The following is an 18,419-nucleotide window of genomic DNA, read 5'->3' as shown; positions in this document are numbered from 1 at the left end:
AATGGAAACAAATTGCAATACAATGCAACATTATACTGAAGGATACAGTATTAAGATGCAAACTGATGTGTAATACCTTAATCTATTCTAATACAATATGACTGAAAACAGTTGTAGGATTTCCTGAATACATTATAATTCATCTAAGAACATACGTGGACATACATACACTATAAGTTCCTGCAATTAATCCTACATCATTGTTTAAAGGAATATTCAACACTTAAGGAAATACAGTTGTTCAAACCCCAAATGAAGCTATAGCACAAGTTCATTTTGCATGCTTAGGCCTGCTTTTTTTTTTCATACATCCTTCACCATCCTACCTACATCCTCTCACGCATGCTTGCTCATTATTCCTGGCTGTCATTGTCTGGAGCTGTCAATCATGAGCTTAGCTAACCAGCAGCTGCCTGTAACTGTATTTAACTGACAAATATGAGAGTGGTATCAATCTTTCCATTTGTGTCTTGGGATGAAAGCGATAAGTGTATTTCCCCAATTGTTTTTTTTTTTACTTTTTGTTTTAAAGGGAATAAGAAACAAGTGGTAATAATAGTTGACAAAGATTTAAAATATAACAATCCCATCGCTCCTCTCGCTACCCTGAAAGCAACAACTGTACAGTATTTTCCTTCAAATATAGATTTCTTCCCTTGCCCAGTGCAGTTCAAGACATACCTGAAAATTGTGAGCCGTATATGGGAGACTCTGTGACATTTATCATAGTTCTAGTTAAACAAACCCACATTAGTTTGTTTTCCTATTACTAGTGAAAGTCTGCTAGCTTACTTTAATAGGATGTGAAGAATATGAAATAAATAAAAACATGTCTACTTCATTCATTCATTCATTCATCTTCAACCGCTTGTCCCTGTCGGGGTCGCGGGGGGCTGGAGCCGACCCCAGCTGACATCGGGCGTGAGGCGGGGTACACCCTGAACAGGACGCCAGTCTATCACAGGGCACATAGAGATGAAGAGAGACAGACAACCATTCACACCTACGGGCAATTTTAGAGTCATCAATGAACCGAACACCTGCACGTCTTTGGACTGTGGGAGGAAACCAGAGAACCTGTAGAAAACCCACGCAGACACAGGGAGAACATGCAAACTCCACACAGAAGGGCCCCAGCCAGGATGTCAACTTGAACATGTTTATTTTCCTCATATGATGGGTCAAATCCTAAAGGTGCTTTACTCCAGATATTACTCCATAAAATCTTAACATAGCAAATAGGTGTTTGCATTTTTATTAAAGTTCAAAATATCAAAGTTAAGTGACCAATTCGGGCCACAAGCAGTGCTGCCTTAAACATTAATTTCTTGAAGGCATTGTGTGTGAACATTCATTTCTCGAGGCCAAAGAAGATGATGAGGATTCACGTGTTTCTTGGTCAATTGATTAACCATGGACCCTGGAGTCCCGGCCACCTCTGACAATATTCATCTAATGCTGGTTATAACCGTTATAGATTAATCACCAGTCCGTGACGGTCAAAGACGTCACGATTGTCATTTTTCCTCAAAAGCACTATTTATCAGGGGTAATAAAGAGTGAAGCCTATAATCTGAAGGGAAGAGGGAGCTCTTTGTTGGCCGCGGGGCTCATGAGACTGCATGTGATGGGGCCGAGATGGTTTGTGAAGCACAAACTCACATGAGGAGAAACTACAATCCCCTCACGTTACTAGAGTAAGACGGTAAACGGCGTACACAGCCTGCAGTGACGCATTTGTGGCTGACATGACTTTTAATCCCCCCCCCCCGGCACACACACACTTTTCTGCTTCTTGAGCACTTTCACCCAGTGACTGTGTCAGGTTCTGGCTCTTTTTGTTTATATCATCCAACCTTTTTTTCAGCTTCTCCCATGTCTGATTAAAAGGCTTTTTCTTTAATCTTTGCTGTGTTTTCTTTCCCATCTCACTCCCTGCAACTATCTGAAATCTCTCTCACTCCTTCCTCTCTGTGTCTAACCTCGCCATCCTCTTACAGGAATTCGCTCTACTTTCTCTTTAATTTCTAATGTGTTTCACTCTGTTTCACTGTGTCCATCTCAAATCCCTTTATAGAGGCATTCAAAGTTTCATAAAGCTCCTAATTGGCCATCTACGCTGAGCTCATGCTCAGAAAGACGCAAGCACTGTATCTTTTCCACAACTGGGGATGTTGCCTCACTCAAAACACAGACGCAAAACAGGAAAAATCTGTTCTCCTTTTCCGGTCAAAGAGTGGATGAAAACGAGACAGAAAGCAGCACAAAGAGGATATGAGGGCATCTTTCTTTGTGATATTGTTAATTGTTGCGGTCTCCTCCTGAACAACTACTATTATTTACTGTAGTGGCAGGTGTGCATGTTCTTTGTATGCTCAGGGAGAGTTGATGACAATGATATTTTACCTCGTGTAGGATTGCTGTATAAGAAAAACAAGTGTACTGTGTGTCAGAGGTATAAACCAAAAGAAAACACATTTAATCATATTTGTTTTTCTCATTCCGTCTTACCAGTGCATCATGATGCAAGCAAACAACGGGATGGTTTCACCCGTCAGAGATTACTCTGAGAAGGTCAAGGTTTGTGAGAAGTGTGGAGGAGGGAAAACAAGAGACGCGCAGTTGTGTTGTATGTTTTCCTGCCGCGGGACGCTCCCAGCAGCCCATCTGTGCTGATAGGAAGTGGAGAGCACCCTTGTGCAGGCCGTGCTGACGTCAATCGGGCTTGAAGAACCAGTGCAGCAGGAACCATTATCCCCACCTCCCTTTCTTTCACCCGTCCTCTCCCTCCTTCACACCTACCTGATCTGAATGTTAACCATTAAAACCTCTCCTAGCCCACTTTCTTTCCTTCTGTCCAGTCTTAACCTCAGTGCATGGGAATTTTTGTATCGTTATCAGGTTATAGATTCTTGTCTAAGCTCAAAAGATTACGGTTTCTATTTGCACATGTGGAAATGCTCAAAGATAATGTCCATTACTGTGTTGGCATGGGAATCTTTGAAAGAAATGTCAGTTCTACCTAAAGTCCAGGTACATTTATCATTTGCATGAGAAAAACTGAATATAAAATGTGAACGTGTGCTGTGTTGGCTCAGACACAATTTACTGTACACCACTGATATTCATTGTTTATTAAACTTCCCTAAAATTGTAAATGTTGCCAACTGTTCAGAATTCAATCACATGCAAAAAACATCTTTCATTCTTTGGCATCTTTCAAATCCTTAACAGTAAAACTTGACTTGTCTTCTTTGAATGTACATAACTACCTAAATAAAATCGATTAAGTATTGCATTGCATTGCTTATTGCAGGCTTATGATAGGACTCACCTGACAGGCAGACTTTGGTGAGAGAAGGCTGATTTGTAGCAGGAGACCTCCTGCAACCAGAGAGAAACAAGTCAGTAACAATAAAAGCAGTAGCCCTGATGTGTAACATACAGTTGCATTATTTTTTTCACAGTGTGATTTAGATTAAGCAGCAGTCATTGTTGCCACAAGCACAAACACAAAACAGATGCTCCCTCAGTTCTCTGAACTTGGCGCAGGTCAGATTTTCTACCATGTGACACTTACATGTGTAATTCAGTGTTGGCTCACAGTGACCCCTCTCTCTGAGGTCGTATTGACTCTGTGTCCACCCTCTGGCAAACCTGATGCAACTGCAGCAACTGACCTGGTTCAGTGATTGGAGGGGGTCATAATGCAATCAACTGAGATGAGGTAACCCCCTCTTCCACAAAAAAATCTAATGAAATGTCTCTGTATGCTGCCGCTGCAAACCCGCTTTGGCATTAAAACCAAAAGATTCTCTGGAACTATACTAGGTTTAAAGGCAGTGTTTCCTCCGTGAGAGCTTTGGAAACTATTTTTGATGCACTGGTGCCCCCAAGTGAGCTATGTCGGTATTTTTAATTGAAACATCTAGATGTGGTCCTGAAAACTAAAATCCACATGCAGATTTCCTACAAAAAAAGCAACAATCATACTGTAGATTTTTACCAAAGATTTCCATCAGCTCACAAATGACAAGTACAAAAACATTCATTGCATATGTGAAGACAGTCTGCAGCATGTAGTCACTCTCACAAAACACAAGCAGACATTATAACAACATTGTGAGCCAGCTTACTTATTGGATGCACACTGTACATTTGTCAGGGTGGTGAAATTGTTCCTGACAGTGCGAAGGCTTGCCAGAACCTAAAAAAAACATGAAACGAGAAAAAGTGGTTACAATTTGACACTCATATGAAGCCTGAGAGAATATATGTAATGATTACAACTTCTATACTATTTATAGCATTGTGATAATGTGATGGCCGCTCCATAATTACAAAAAGGGTTTTTTATAATCTATATATCTGTATTTTTTCAGTAGATTTTTAAGTATTCTCCCCTTTTTATCCTCTGTTTAACCTGATGAAGGTCTAAGGACCGAAACAAAGTTTAGTGCAAGTAAACTGGATCGTGTGCATGAATCTTCTCTCTTCTTGCCTACGGACATTTTTCTTTGACGCACCTGTCCACAAGATATTGAGGGTGTGCATGATAATTTTGGTTGGAAATGTCACCAATTATGCACACTGATTGACGAACTGTTGTGTCTGAGTGCTGGTAATTTTAAATGGTTAATTAGAAGTGAATTCAGTGCTTCTTTGCAGCTGGCTCTCAGTGCTGAATGGTCACTCCCACTCCCCTCAAATCATTTTTTTAATCTTTAGGAAATACTGATTGCAGTCATTACAACTGCTGCATTCATTAGGCTGAACAGCAGAACGACGTATCTACCATCTTACAAGTTTCAATCGTCACCGGACATCATGGTTTTTTTGAGCTACTTGCAACCATTCACAGAGAGCAGAACAAGCAGAACCCTTTTCATGTCTACTGCAGGCCACCAGGGGGCAGAGAGGTAAATCAGGCCTGACTGAGTAAACAACTCTGGATCCACGGGTGCTTCACATCTTCAGAGCCTTTGGGGAAAAATGCAAAAAATGCTACCTAGCAAAACATCATTACATTGATTTGAAGCAGAGCTACACAGCTCTTACCTGAGCAAATGGAGTCACAATCAAGTCCTCTCCATGCCTGAAATGGGTGTGACAAATATTAAAGACTGACAACACACACAGTTGAACACAGTAGTTTGATACGACAGCAATCTCAGTCAACGATTATTTCAACTCACAGTTCTCCAACAATGGAAGAGTTTCGAGACAAGGACTTGGGTGATAGTTCGTAGTCGCTGTCAGAGCGGTACAGGAAGGACTCCCGGCGCTGGCCGTGGCCCGCCAGGTTGGGATGTAGAACCAGACCTGAACCTGGGGATGCCTGCAAGTCAGAAGGACTGCAGCACAACGATGGGCCATTTTCCCCTTCAAAGCTAAGAGAAGAGACAGATAAACAAGCGGAATCTGTTCAAGAGAGCCATTCAGTGAAATCAGCGAATGGTTCTTGGTCATTCCTAAATCATAAGGAATGTTTCTACCTTTATAGTTTCATACCATGTTCATTTGCTTATCTATGGTATTTACAAAAAACGTTTTATTTATCATCAAAAAGGGACTACTACTACTACTATGACACTGACAGCTACAGTCGGCTGATACCGGTCATCTCAGACAACTCATTATCATATCAACGTATATGTTTTGTGATTACGCAACAATATGTTCAAAAATATTTAGAAAATATATATTATGCATAAAACGATGTTTGAGGTGATTTAGAAAAGGTATTATTTAATAATTCATTCCAATGGACAGCAATTGACTGATACTGAAAATACAGTAGGATTTACGGTTTTTATTTTATTTTTATGTATTTAGAAGAAGAAGAACTTTTTATTTATCCCGCAAGGGAAATTAATACTACTATTTTTTCACTCTGTTATTATTCATGTTACAAACAGAGATGCACAAACAGGACCTATATACATGCAATTAATGGAGAGCGAGGGGGCAGCCAATGGATCAGCGCCCCGAGCAGTTGGGGGTTCAGTGTCTTGCTCCACAGTCACCTATGGACTGAGCTACTGCCGCCCGCTCTCTATGTACATAGTCAGCAGTTGACTGATATAGAACATGGTGTTTACATATCAACAATTTAATACACTCTTTAATACTGTTATCCAAATACCCTTGCAGAGTCATATCTGGGCACACAAAGCAAATGTCTATTTTCATTCCAGCTCAAAAATTCACTGTATCGGCTGCCACATTGCTAATCAGTGAACTTTCCCCTCTGACATCGGTAGTAAAAATCCTACTCCTCCACTGTAAATGATCATATATTCCGCGGCGGTTATCTCATACCATTGCAACCCTATCATGGAGTCTTTGTCTGATCATTCTGATCATTTACATTAACTATCAAACATCATTATTATTATTATGCACTGAGTACTTTCAACAAGCGACCACTAAGTACCGGCTTGTGCAACATGTTCACAAATCCCATCCAGGAAAGAGATGGTTGCATAAACTCTAAAATGATTACTCATCCACCCGTCCATCCAGCCATTCATGGCCTAAAAAAAGCAAACTATTGTGCTCATTAAATAAGTATGCTTTGCTGGTCAGTGAGAGGAGGGGTTGTTTTATTGTAAACTGCTGCTCTGCTCTGTGTCTCACTGGAATACTGTCTACTGTCACTCAGGAGCAGCAAGCATGCAAGTAGAGAGAGATTGGCTCCTGATGGTGTGATGTCGGGCATATTCTACTGTTTTTATCTTTATAGTTACAGATATTTAACCATATCCAGTGCGTCTATTGTATGTTGTAGTGTCTGTATGTGCCTGCTCAGATAGTGCATATGGTAAATACAGTAATTCAACCTGGAACAAGCATGTCCTCGTATTGTTTGTTGTTCATTTTTACAATTAATAAGAAGAATACAATAATACAACATATCATCAAATACTTTAGAGATCGTTTTCAATGTTTGTCCCTCGAAAAAATACATACACAGTCCAATATTCAATAAATATACAATTATAGAAAACAGGACTTCTTCTATTCTGCGCTCTTTCTAACAGCGAACTTATCAAGACGAGAGGAGATGGTCAGAGCAGAAGGCAAACCAACAGGCAGCCGATTTGATACAAAGTGTACATGCAAACATCTTCAGTCCATCGACCCAGGATGTTTACTTATGCCACAGTGAAAACCACCACAGACCGAGTGGGTGGAGTGGGTGCAGAAGGAAAGGACAAGCCATTGTGTAACCAGATGATCGGGTCAGATGGACTGGAGTTTAGAGTGAAAGGTCAGCGTATCAATGCCTCGCAGGAACAACAGATGCCACAAGTCATGAATAACTCTCCCTAGGTCATGAGTTTAGCTTGGATGATATAAAAAACACATAACATTTTATTTTTGTTGCAGGCGGGGAAAAAGAATCACACATTTTATAGCTTTCACAAACGGCCAGTACTCAACCAGCTCCTCTAAAATCTGTCTTGTAATGGACTGAATGTCCAAAAGGTCATCTCGCCATTTAACCTACATTACCCCCCCCCCCACCCCACCTCGCCATTTCTGCGACATGTGGGATTAACCAGGCACATATCCCACTGAGGCGCTCTCAGTCCCACACCTCTGCCAGCAAAGCTCAGATTAATGTGAAAAGTGCAAACTGATTACGCACAGGCAGAGCGACAAACGTCATCCGTGTTGTGCTTTGCGTCATCCAAATCCCAACTTCATACGTGGTTCACTCAACATGCTCCATCTACAGCGGTCTAGTCTGTTAATCTGATGCAAACACTGTTTCAATGATATATCAACTCTGTAGATCCTGATCCTAGATACTGCAAAGCTCACAGCAACGGTCTGGTACAACACATCGTAATAAAACTTTGTCTTCTTATTTACCCATGATGCAATCATCCTAAAACATCAAGACAGGTGTAGAGAGAAAAGAAAGACAGAAATGCTCAAGATATTCGACAGTGTAGATTAACCGTTTAGCTCAATCACACACAGACAGACAGACAGACAGACAGACAGACACACACACACACAGACACACACACACACACACACACACACACACACACTCACACAGAGACACACACACACAGAAAGACACAAGAAATTCACAATTTAAAAAAAAATCACCTGGGAGCCGAGAGGTGTGCTTTACTGACCACTTCATCGCTGAAGTCGAAGTGCCCAACCCTGCACCTGGGGGACCTCCGCGGCATTCTTCTCTCCCTTTCACCTACTCCCTACTCATGAGGCAACAAAAAGCACTGCTACTGTGGCTGCTCCGTCACACACACACTGACAGACCCCCTTTCTGTGCAGTAACAGGCCACGTGTTGGAATAACGAAGGCTTGGCAGACGCTAACAGGCAGATCTGGAGAGGAACACTCGCAATTGCTCTGTTTATCTGACCGCCTGTCCTTTTCCCCTCTATATTAAACCACTGAAGATTAGTCAGTGCGTTCATCATCCCACCCCGCCCTTCCCTTGGCTACCTATGATGTCCTATAAAACATACGCACTGGGGTTTACAGTGGAAAGGGAGGTATGAAAGTAGGGAAATCCTGATTTTCATTTGTTAATCAACTTAGAAAATGTCACTAATGTGCCTTTCATGGAATGATACGTAACAAGAACCATCTGTGTTTGCACAGCCTGCGGTTTCAGGTCATATCACATCTACTTCTACATCACAATCAAGTAAAATAGACAATTTAAGGCAACACATTGACCCTTTCACCATTGCAAGTCTCTTTAGGTGAAAATCAAACCAATTCACAGGTTTTATTTTCTTCTATTAAGAATAAAACAGTATTATAACAAACACAGGAGAATGCAGACTGCAATCCACAGGTAGGAGAGCAGTACTGAGCAGGTCAGTTAGTGGAGTAGAAGTGTGTGGATATTTTAAAATAATCTGCAAAAACATGTGAAGAGATGCAACAATTGCCCTCATTTGACAGGGCAGCTGAAGGAAATGTGTGAGTGTGTGAGTGAGTGAGTGAGTGAGTGAGTGAGTGAGTGCGTGAGTGAGTGAGTGAGTGCGTGCGTGAGTGAGTGTGTGAGTGAGTGATCGAGATCGACATGTAGCAAAGGGCCGCAGGTCAGAGTTGACCCTGTGCTGCTGCTGCTGCAAAAACCTGTGTGTAAGGTGGATTTTACTTCTTTGTCACATTGCCATCCTTACTAAATGACCATATATAACTTAAAATAGCATAACATTCCAGTTCTGGCAGATGACGTGTATCATTTGCAAAATTCAAGTCAGTGTTTATATATTGTAGGTCCACATCAGTAATCTATTTAACTCAAGAGGTAACTCAACGGGCTAAAAGCAAATCTCCCTGATAATGTGACTCAGTGACATTTGGTAGACTGAGAAGAACCAGAGCCTCAGATTATCATCCGAGTGGAAAAACAGAGGAGAAAAAAAAGAAACAGGCCGGCCCACAATGGCTATATAAAAACATATTTATATCCAACTGCACCCACCAGATCCAGGGAATAAAGGAATAACAGCTCCCCGACTAAATACTTAGAGAATTTATTAATGCAAGGGTCAAGGAAGACATTTCTCTGAAGCACCGACACATTTCAGAAGGAAAAACACTTGGCTCTCTGCTCAGTTTATACATTTCAATGTGTCAACAATAGAAATGTTTTATGATGAAATAAGCATCATCTTCCACACATTTCAACACATAAAGAAGAGCAGAGGCATGTGCTGAGGGAAGCAGCTCGGGATCTGGATCAGATTTTGTCTTAATTTATCCAAATTCCAAACCATTGCAAATTTACTGTTTCTTCCATGTCCTCTGTATGGCTCCTATTATATATCTGTTCATCCTGGGTCCCTCCTCTCTGCCGCTTCTCCTGATGGTTTTTTTCATGTTTTTTATCCTTCCTTTTAGATTGGATTATCTGACTTGACGGTCTAAAGATGGAGCATGTCATATATTCTCCGAGACAAACGTTTTTAGCTCTATGAGTAAACTTGACAGGACTTGACTTAAGCTATGGGGGAAACTGCAGCCAATTATCATCATCCGACTCTTCTTGTGTTACTGGCAGCGTCTGTTCCCAGTGTTTTTCCATACCAATCCATCACTTTGATAAATAACTCTCCTGAACTCTAACTCACCCTGGAGCACAGACATTATTGGCAACTTGAAATAAACTACTGATAATTAAGGGTTTGTGTGAGTGAATAAATAAATCCCCAGTAGCTATGCACCTGAAGCTCTTTCAGAATGCAATAAATAAACAGAGTTGAGATACAAACAACAAACAGAGTCTTTCTCTGTCTCTTCCTCTCACACAAACACACCAACCAAATTCTTACCAGGTGTTTGCTACAGTGAAGCGCCTGTATCGACGCTGAGGCTTGTTTACCACCTGCTTGCGAAAGTAACTCGATGAGCTTTCTGGGGAGAGTTTCTGAACAGGATCAACAGCTAGAGCACTGCATGAGTCGGCCTGGTCCGACCGGAGCTCCCTGTTCTCCCCACTGGCTTCCATTAGTGCAGCTGCTTCACAAAACAAAAGAGTGCCGGCACTTTCCTGCTGCTGAACAGCTACGGCCTTCTCAAGAAACTGTTAAAATCACTCCGTCAGAGTACTTCTTACTGGTTTTATGTTACTCAAAGAAGAAGGAGTTGTTGTTGTAATCAGGACATATTGAAGAAAAGATATCCCCTTCCCTGAGATCGACTTCCCGATACTGCGCTAAGAAATATTCACTATCATTAATTTTATTGGTAGATATCTTTTGGACGCCCCTCCTCCTTCAATGTTTAAAATGCAAATACAAAAACAAGCTGATTGGCTAATGAACGGCTAGAAAATAGCACTACAAGTGATAGATTGCCACAGTGTTGTACACAAAAAAACAGAGCAAAAGTTTTTCAGTTTCTAACCTTTGATCCAGATAAATGCTTTTAAAAAGCAGTAGGGCAGAGTATGAGAGTTATAGAGATGAAAGCAACAGACAATGCATCTCTGAAGAGAGCTCATAATCACCTGCAGTTTAGTGGGTTGAGTCACAGAGGTTCAAAGAAAAAAAGGGTGTAGGAGGAAAACTGCTATTCAAGATACTAAATTCATAGCCATCATAAATAAAAAAATAATTTCAATATTTGCTACCATGGAACAGCAGCCCACTGTATTCTGCCTCAGGGGTCAATGCAACTACAATAACAGTGTATTCAATTTAATGACTGCCAAAATATTTTGTATCATCTGATGCCTTAGAAATCTGTAACATCTGTTTTCTTCTCCGGGGCACAAGGTTACAGTTATGACTGTGAGAAACCACTGAAATGTAAGAACAAAAAGACTTCTGCTAATTTGTACAATATAATGTGGAAAGCAGATGGGAGAAAACACCAGCTGTTACCGACACATAACTTGTTTCTGCTCCAAAATAAAGACAAAACATCTCATCTCATCTCATCTCATCTCATCTTCAACCTCTTATCCGGGGTCGGGTCTCTGGGGCAGCAGCTTTAGCACGGGACCCCAAACATCCCTTTCCCGGGCCACATTAACCAGCTCTAAGTGTTTCTCAAAAATTAAAAACAAAAAAGCGAGATAAACAAAACAAATGACCCTGAAGTATTAGAATACTCCTCAGACATGAATATATAATATGGTGGCATTACTTCTGTATGAAAACGGCATCATAAACATTGAATCTCTGCCATGGCGGTCACCTCACCTGTCAGGGTCGGCCTGTGTGATGTCGATGCGGGGCAGGGAGAAGATGGGCAGGCTTGTGGGTCTGGCATGAGTCACTGGATCATCTTCAGGTGTTAGCAATGTGCCCCTGTCCCTCTCCTTTTCCATCTGTCGCCATGACAGCGGAGGCAGCTGCAGGTTGCCAGAAAAGCGCCTGTGGACTTTGCACACCTCTACCCCGAGCGTGCTGCCTGTGGAGAGTTGCCCCACAGGAGGCTCCTTATTCTCCTGAGGGTGGGAAAAAAAGAGGACAAAAATGACAATTTCATGGGTTGGATTTCAATGAAATTGGCCTCATAATATTCCCTCCGGCATTGTGGTGAATAAACATGAAGAAAATATGGGTGAAATGTGAAATATTTTTGTGCTAACGACATCAGCACGAAAACAATGACATTAAACAGAAACAAAGACATTCATGAAAGGAAATCATAGTTCCAAAAGTGAAAGCAAAGAAAAGGAAATGACAAGAAAAACCATAATGAATAATGTTTAAGATATAAAAGGTAAAAAAAAGAGGAATTTATGAGAGCAATTCAACACATGAAGACGACTGTTCTTCAGCGGCTCAAAGGCGTACAATGTTAAAACACCAACTAAACAATCTGCATATCCTTCACATATCCCCGATTGAACAAAGTGGCGGACTGTTTATTGGCTACATTTATGTTTTTAAGCTCCTCACTACTCAGAGCAAAATGAACCGTTGGATCAAAGTCTACAGTATATTTCAGGCCCTTGACACCTGCCAATTGACATTTTTATTAAGCAGTTCTGAATATAAATTGTGTGTTTAATGTTTCTGGTTGAGTGTGAAGGTTCCTGTAAAGGAGCCCTGGGTGTTTCACTGTAATGACAGGTTGTAAACAAGCCGGGGCACTGAGGCCCGCCAGAACTCATTCTGCATACATCACCCCCCCACCTTACGTTCACCGCGCACAAGTGTAAATGAACCTCGCTGACAGGCTACAAATGAACAAGAGAGATGGGGAGGCACAATGTTGTAGAGGGGGGGAAACGGCGGGTCGAGGAATTCCTAGAAATTGGTTTCAGGCGAACAAGAAAACATTGGTCTGTATTGTGTATGTGACGCAGGAGACTAGGGAAAGAAGACAAGTGTGAATGGAAAGAGGTTGACAGCGAGTGAAAGTGAGAAAAAGAGGAAGAGTGAAGCCACAGTCAGACGTCAATGTCTTCGGGGCTGACAGCTCATCATAATTTAACAAGACAGAGCCTGCACACGATCAAACAACTCCTTCTCTTGTTTGGCAGTATTTATCTAAACAGAGGTACTTGTTGCTAGTCGGTACTAGGTACTACAGATACTGGATTTTTCAGGCAAATACTGATATCCTTTTATTAGATTACATTTGAGAAGCTATAAAGTAAAATGATTGCAGATCAATTAAGCAACTCATGTTCTCAGCTCCAGAAAGTACTAATCAAATAGCTGCTAAAAAGGACTAATAACATTTACCTGAACTTGGTAAAAAGTCATGTTTGCATTTCAGTACACTTCATTCATTCATTCATTAATTCATCTTCAACCGCTTGTCCCTGTCGGGGTCGCAGGGGGGCTTGAGCCGATCCCAGCTGACATCGGGTGTGAGGCGAGGTCCACCCTGGACAGGATGCTAGTTTATCGCAGGGCACATAGAGACAAACAGAGACGGATAACCATTAACACCTACGGGCAATTTTAGAGTCATCAATGAACCTAACACGAACATATCTTTGGACTGGAAACCGGAGAACCCGGAGAAAACCCACGCAGACATGGGGAGAACATGCAGACTCCACACAGAAGGGCCCCAGCCGGGATTCGAACCAGGAACCCTCTCGCTGTGAGGCACAGTGCTAACCACCCAGTACAGTTCTGTACATAGCATATTCTATGTACATCATTTGGTTATTACGCACATATATTGTATGCTACTTCCGTGGATATCAATAAATTAGCATTTATTTCATATTTCTATGTTTGAAAGATGTTTATTTTATGTGCAAGGGACATGAGATTCCTGGGTGGCAAGGGGAAAGGGTTGAGAGTATGTGCATGGTGTTTTTTGTTTATAGCTTTTCGCCCTTTTTTTCATTGTTCAACACCGATTTTATCATGTTAGGGTTTAGAGGTTGGGGACAGATTGGTTGGATTGGGATGGAATAAGGAAATGTAGGGGGGAGAGGGGGAGCAGGTATCAGAATAAGTGATAGTACACATTGCCCTTGTTACTCTGTTTTTTCTTTGTTTCTTTCTGGATGTAAAGATGCTTCCCCTCTACTGTGTAAATAATGAATAGGTAAATAAGATTTAAAAAAACTTGGTTAAAAGTCAAAAGTGATCACTGTGAAAGTACATGCACAGCCATCTTGTTTGGCAGCCAAAACAACTCTAATGAATGGGCTGGTTGCACCGTCATCTGCTCCCACTAAAAAAAGTCGTCTTAATTGAATGGAGAAAAGTATGTTTCAAGTCCAACTTGGCTCTTCAGAGAGGTTGTGAATCCAATGAGTGATGAAGGTTGAACGCTAGAACTCAAATTAACGAGTGAGACATGATAAGAGCCAACAGCGATTTTTGAAATAAAGACAGAAAAAGGGAGTCATCCCGCCTCCTCTTTCCCGTGAAAACACAAGACAGTGATGGCAGGGACATGCAAACATGAATGAGAGAGTCAGCTGTCAAATAGAGAGCAGGGACAGACGAGAAGAGTGAGTGAACGGCAGAGACAGTTAGAAACCAGACGCTGGAGCCTGCCTTCCTTTCTGATTGTCAGTAAACTACTCTGCTGACTCTCGGGTTCCTTCTAGGAAATGCAATTTGTCTGATGTATTGAGCCTGTCTTTTGACAAGACTGATTCTTCCTGTCCCAAGGGAAAAAAAAAGGGTGAAAATTAAATCAGGCAAAACATGACTCTGTTCCGACGACTGTGATCGGGGACCACGGCGACTCACTCACTATAACAAACATTATAATAAGAGATCTAAATAGTCTCTTGTCAATATGTCACAGAACAATGCTGTTTCACTGCCAAATCATTTATTAATTGTGTATCGATTGCAACTCTGGACATGTAATTCCAGTTCTTTATTGATCCCACATCTGTGGGCCAAATGGCACTTGGAGGAAATACTGCTGATTCACTTTGACTGCACGCCTTTATATAAGCCAGGGGTAGGATAAGACTTTTAGAAACCAAAACAAGAGCACATTTAGAAAGCTGGATTTATCATATGTGCCGGAACATGGTCATAAAAGGACAGGAACTAGGATGAAAGGTAAAACAAAGTGTCGGAAATGGAGGTAGAGTATATCCAGTGTCAAACAGAGCGGGAGTTGGTGTTTTCTCGGTGAAGATGAAAGGCCTTTCCTGGCCGCAGAGTCTAAACGACTCCAGTGTTCTCTGGGAAACTTCCAAAAAGCCTTTTTGAAGAAGGTGGTATAAATGAGACAGCTTTAGGAGTGGAGCTCTGACAGCATGGCTTGATGTGGTGCCTGGAATATTATCTTGGAGCCAAAGAAACAAAAAGAGAGACTGCTTTAATAAAAGAAAAGGGTATACGTCTCCCTCACAGTTATAATTTGGATATTGATTACCGTATTGGCTGGGATAAAAGAGGACCCACCTTTTTTAACAATCATTTTTGGAAAAAATACTTTTTAAAGACCAAATCTTGTTTTGATAATGAAATCTTGTTTTTTTTGCGAATAATTATAATAACTCTTCGAAAAGCTTTGAGCTGAATAACGGCTCTCGTAATGGCTGTTTCCTTATTCTTCTTTTCATCAACATACTCACACGCTCCCCTGTCAGTCTCCTGGAAGTGGCCGATTTGAGCGCCACGCAAAAAAAAATTCTGACTGTTTGCTTATTTAACACGGCCTTTTTGGGCTCGCCTTCTTCAAACGTTACAGTCTGTGAAACCGTATTTCTTGGCTGTTTGACAGTGGTTTGATGACTCTGCTGCATTCATCCCCGTTAACGTAAAATTGGCCTCATGACACTTCTCAGTCGTCGCCTGACTTCTCGCCGACATTTTTCGGGACAATCACTGTGTCTCTCCATCTTTCAGACCCCTGGTCACTGTAAGCTAATGTCGCTGTAAACCGTGTCGTGATTGACGGCTTGACATGAAAGGAACACTTATTTTACAGATTTTTGGCGCCATCTGTTGTTATGACTGTATATTGACATGTAACATTCACACTGACTGAGTCTATACAAGCACTTAATTGGCCTTTAACTTTAGACCCCACTCTTGCAGACGGATATGCAGGAAAAAGAGCCCGCCTTAAATGCGGGCCAATACAGTACTCTGTCTTTTTATTCTTCATTTAACGTTAAAGAAAGCGAGAAAAAGTAACATTTCTTAAAGAGTTCAAGGTAACAATGGATAAGTATTTTATACACAAATGATCATTTTGAGGGTTTAGTATTACGTTAAGTCCAATTCAGACCAAAGATTAACGGCGAACGGGCTGAAACTTGCCATTTCTGGCAATGTGCAACGTTCTGAAACCTGTCTGTCCTGCCTGTTTACAGCAATGCCACGAGACCCAACGATGTATCATCCCCATAGCAACGACTCTCTGTACTGACTTCTGACTTTTCAGGCTTTTTTCGTAGCTGGATTAAATTTGTAGCATCTTAACATATGGATGAGGACAGAGATATAGAGATACTTGCTACAGCTGCATTTCTAGTTCTCTCTCCTCATTTACCTTCTAGCTCGCTTGACCCACTCTCTCCTGCCCTCATTGAGCCTCTGTCCAGAACTGACATTTCAACCAGCTGACTTGGCTACGAGCTAATTGGCTGTTAAAACTGGTAAATGCCTTACGTTCTAATATTTTTTTGTGATGCTAAAAAGCCAACCTGTAACGCCAATATTACCATGATTTGGATGCCGCTTTTACGCTGCAATCTTTGCAAATAATGTTCATTTTGCAATAAAGTTCTTAATAAAATGAGAGAGTACTTCTCATTAGTCAAGAATTTTAATCCACACAGTGGTAAACAAAAATGGGCTTTACTGTGTAGTTATTTTATATACACTATAATCGTATTAATTTACCAGAATACTTTGGCCATATCCTTCAGCACTCGCAAGCATTTTGAAAATGTGCCTGCCTACTTAAATCACTGCTGGTATGAAAGTAGAAATCAGCATTAATCATTCCTGACGTTAATGGCCATTACACTGGCTTAAATGGTGCATTTCCTCTATTAAAACTAAGAAATCAACAACATTAGACAGGTCTTAATATATTTTTGCACTAATGGAACTAGCCAGTCCTGAATACTAGAGGGTTAGAAGGTGAGAGAGGCCAGTCACAGCAGGAAAACTTTCATCATCCAGGATGTAACTTGGCCTCTGAGCCCCTGTTGGACAATGTCAACGTAAATGATTTGGCCTGCCTGCCCCGTCATAAACACCGGTGGCGTGGAAGAGAAGCAGATGGACCGCTCTGTCAGATCTGTCCTTCCTCCTCATATCCATGTTTCCACTCAGTCCACGTCCTAAATGTCTCCTGGTGTGAACTCCCTTTTAACGCCTTTCCTCCTCTTCCTGCTCTCCCTCCATCTAAACTCTGCATCACTCCTCAACTCTGTCTCCGTCATCTCCCTAACTCTCTCGCTTTCTCAAGCACAGACACACAACACACTATCATTCACCCCCCGTCTCTCTGCAGTGTGTCCTGCTGGATAGCGGTCTGTTGTGTACAGTACAGTCATCTGTTTATGAGTCACGGACCAGCACACAGACATACTGCACCTTGCCTCAGTGTATTCCCACTAGAGTTCACTGTATCTCGTTCAGGAGGGAAAGCAAACGTTACACAATTTACAGAAACTGTGCCAACTGCAGAATTAAGCTGTAAACTTTAGAGGCAGAATTTCAGATAAAAAGAAATCACGAGTGGCTGTGTAATGAATGCATGGATGGATCAGACAGATGGTTGGGAAGAGCAATACTTACATCGCCTGGTGTAACCCCCTGTGCACTCCTGCTTTTCTTCATCCTGAGGGATCTTCAGCCAGACTCACTTTCTCTCTCCCAATCTCCGATTCTCTGTAAACGCAGTTCTTTCCTGCTACTCCTGCTCCGGGCAGCCTCACCAGTACGCCTGCACATGGGAGGCAGAGAGGAAGGGGAGGGCGAGGATAAAGTGACCAGTTCCAAAAGTTATTCTGCCTCCCTCACAGTGCACATATTGTTCTGACTAAGGCTGCACTAGCGATGATGTTGAATTACGCGATAACTTGCCAGTTTTTTTAATTCAACAATTAAATCCTTGTAAAACATAAGGGAAATTATGTCCAACATTATTTTATTGAAGAAATCGAGCAGTGAACAGAATACAAAAGACGCATTAACAAAAGAATGATAGTTACATTTTAAAGTGCAGTTTTCTACAGACGCAATTTCAAGCAACTAAATGTGTGTGGTACAGAGTTCAGTTGGTACAAAAACAATCATTTTGAGGGTATTAAGAGTGATGTTCAATTTGAGTTTTTGTATTCTACGTGCAAAAAACAAAAACAATGCTCTTAACTGTAGAATATATTAATGCATAAAGTACACTGTGAGAACCGTTCTGGTTATGTGATGAAGTGAATGGTGAATGCGCCTGAAGGTCTGTTAGTCCAATCCCGCCTGTCAGCCTGTTTTGAATGCAGTGAC

General features: G+C 41.5%; 1 protein-coding gene across 2 annotated transcripts in view; it reads right to left on the bottom strand.

Annotated features, from left to right (window-relative positions):
• The window catches only part of LOC310957667 (3',5'-cyclic-AMP phosphodiesterase 4B-like), a 53,838-nt gene that overhangs the window by 20,712 nt on the left and 14,707 nt on the right, over window positions 1–18,419 (bottom strand). Inside the window, exons 3-8 of one of the 2 annotated variants that reach the window (XM_083928341.1) lie at window positions 17,715–17,862; window positions 11,712–11,959; window positions 5,196–5,390; window positions 5,059–5,095; window positions 4,137–4,207; window positions 3,335–3,384 (exon numbers count right to left, since the gene is read on the bottom strand). In XM_083928341.1, coding sequence (XP_083784467.1) covers window positions 3,335–3,384; window positions 4,137–4,207; window positions 5,059–5,095; window positions 5,196–5,390; window positions 11,712–11,959; window positions 17,715–17,756 — 643 coding nt within the window. In that variant the 5' untranslated portion in view covers window positions 17,757–17,862. Of the gene's footprint in view, window positions 1–3,334; window positions 3,385–4,136; window positions 4,208–5,058; window positions 5,096–5,195; window positions 5,391–10,337; window positions 10,686–11,711; window positions 11,960–17,714; window positions 17,863–18,419 lie in introns of those variants that run through there. The other variant, XM_083928342.1, reaches the window with a different exon arrangement.

The sequence above is a fragment of the Echiichthys vipera genome, assembly GCF_963691815.1.
Source record: "Echiichthys vipera genome assembly, chromosome: 15".
In the NCBI taxonomy this organism is placed as follows: Eukaryota; Metazoa; Chordata; class Actinopteri; order Perciformes; family Trachinidae; genus Echiichthys; species Echiichthys vipera.
Note: the sequence above shows the minus strand (reverse complement) of the source record. Positions and strands in the feature narration are given on the sequence as shown.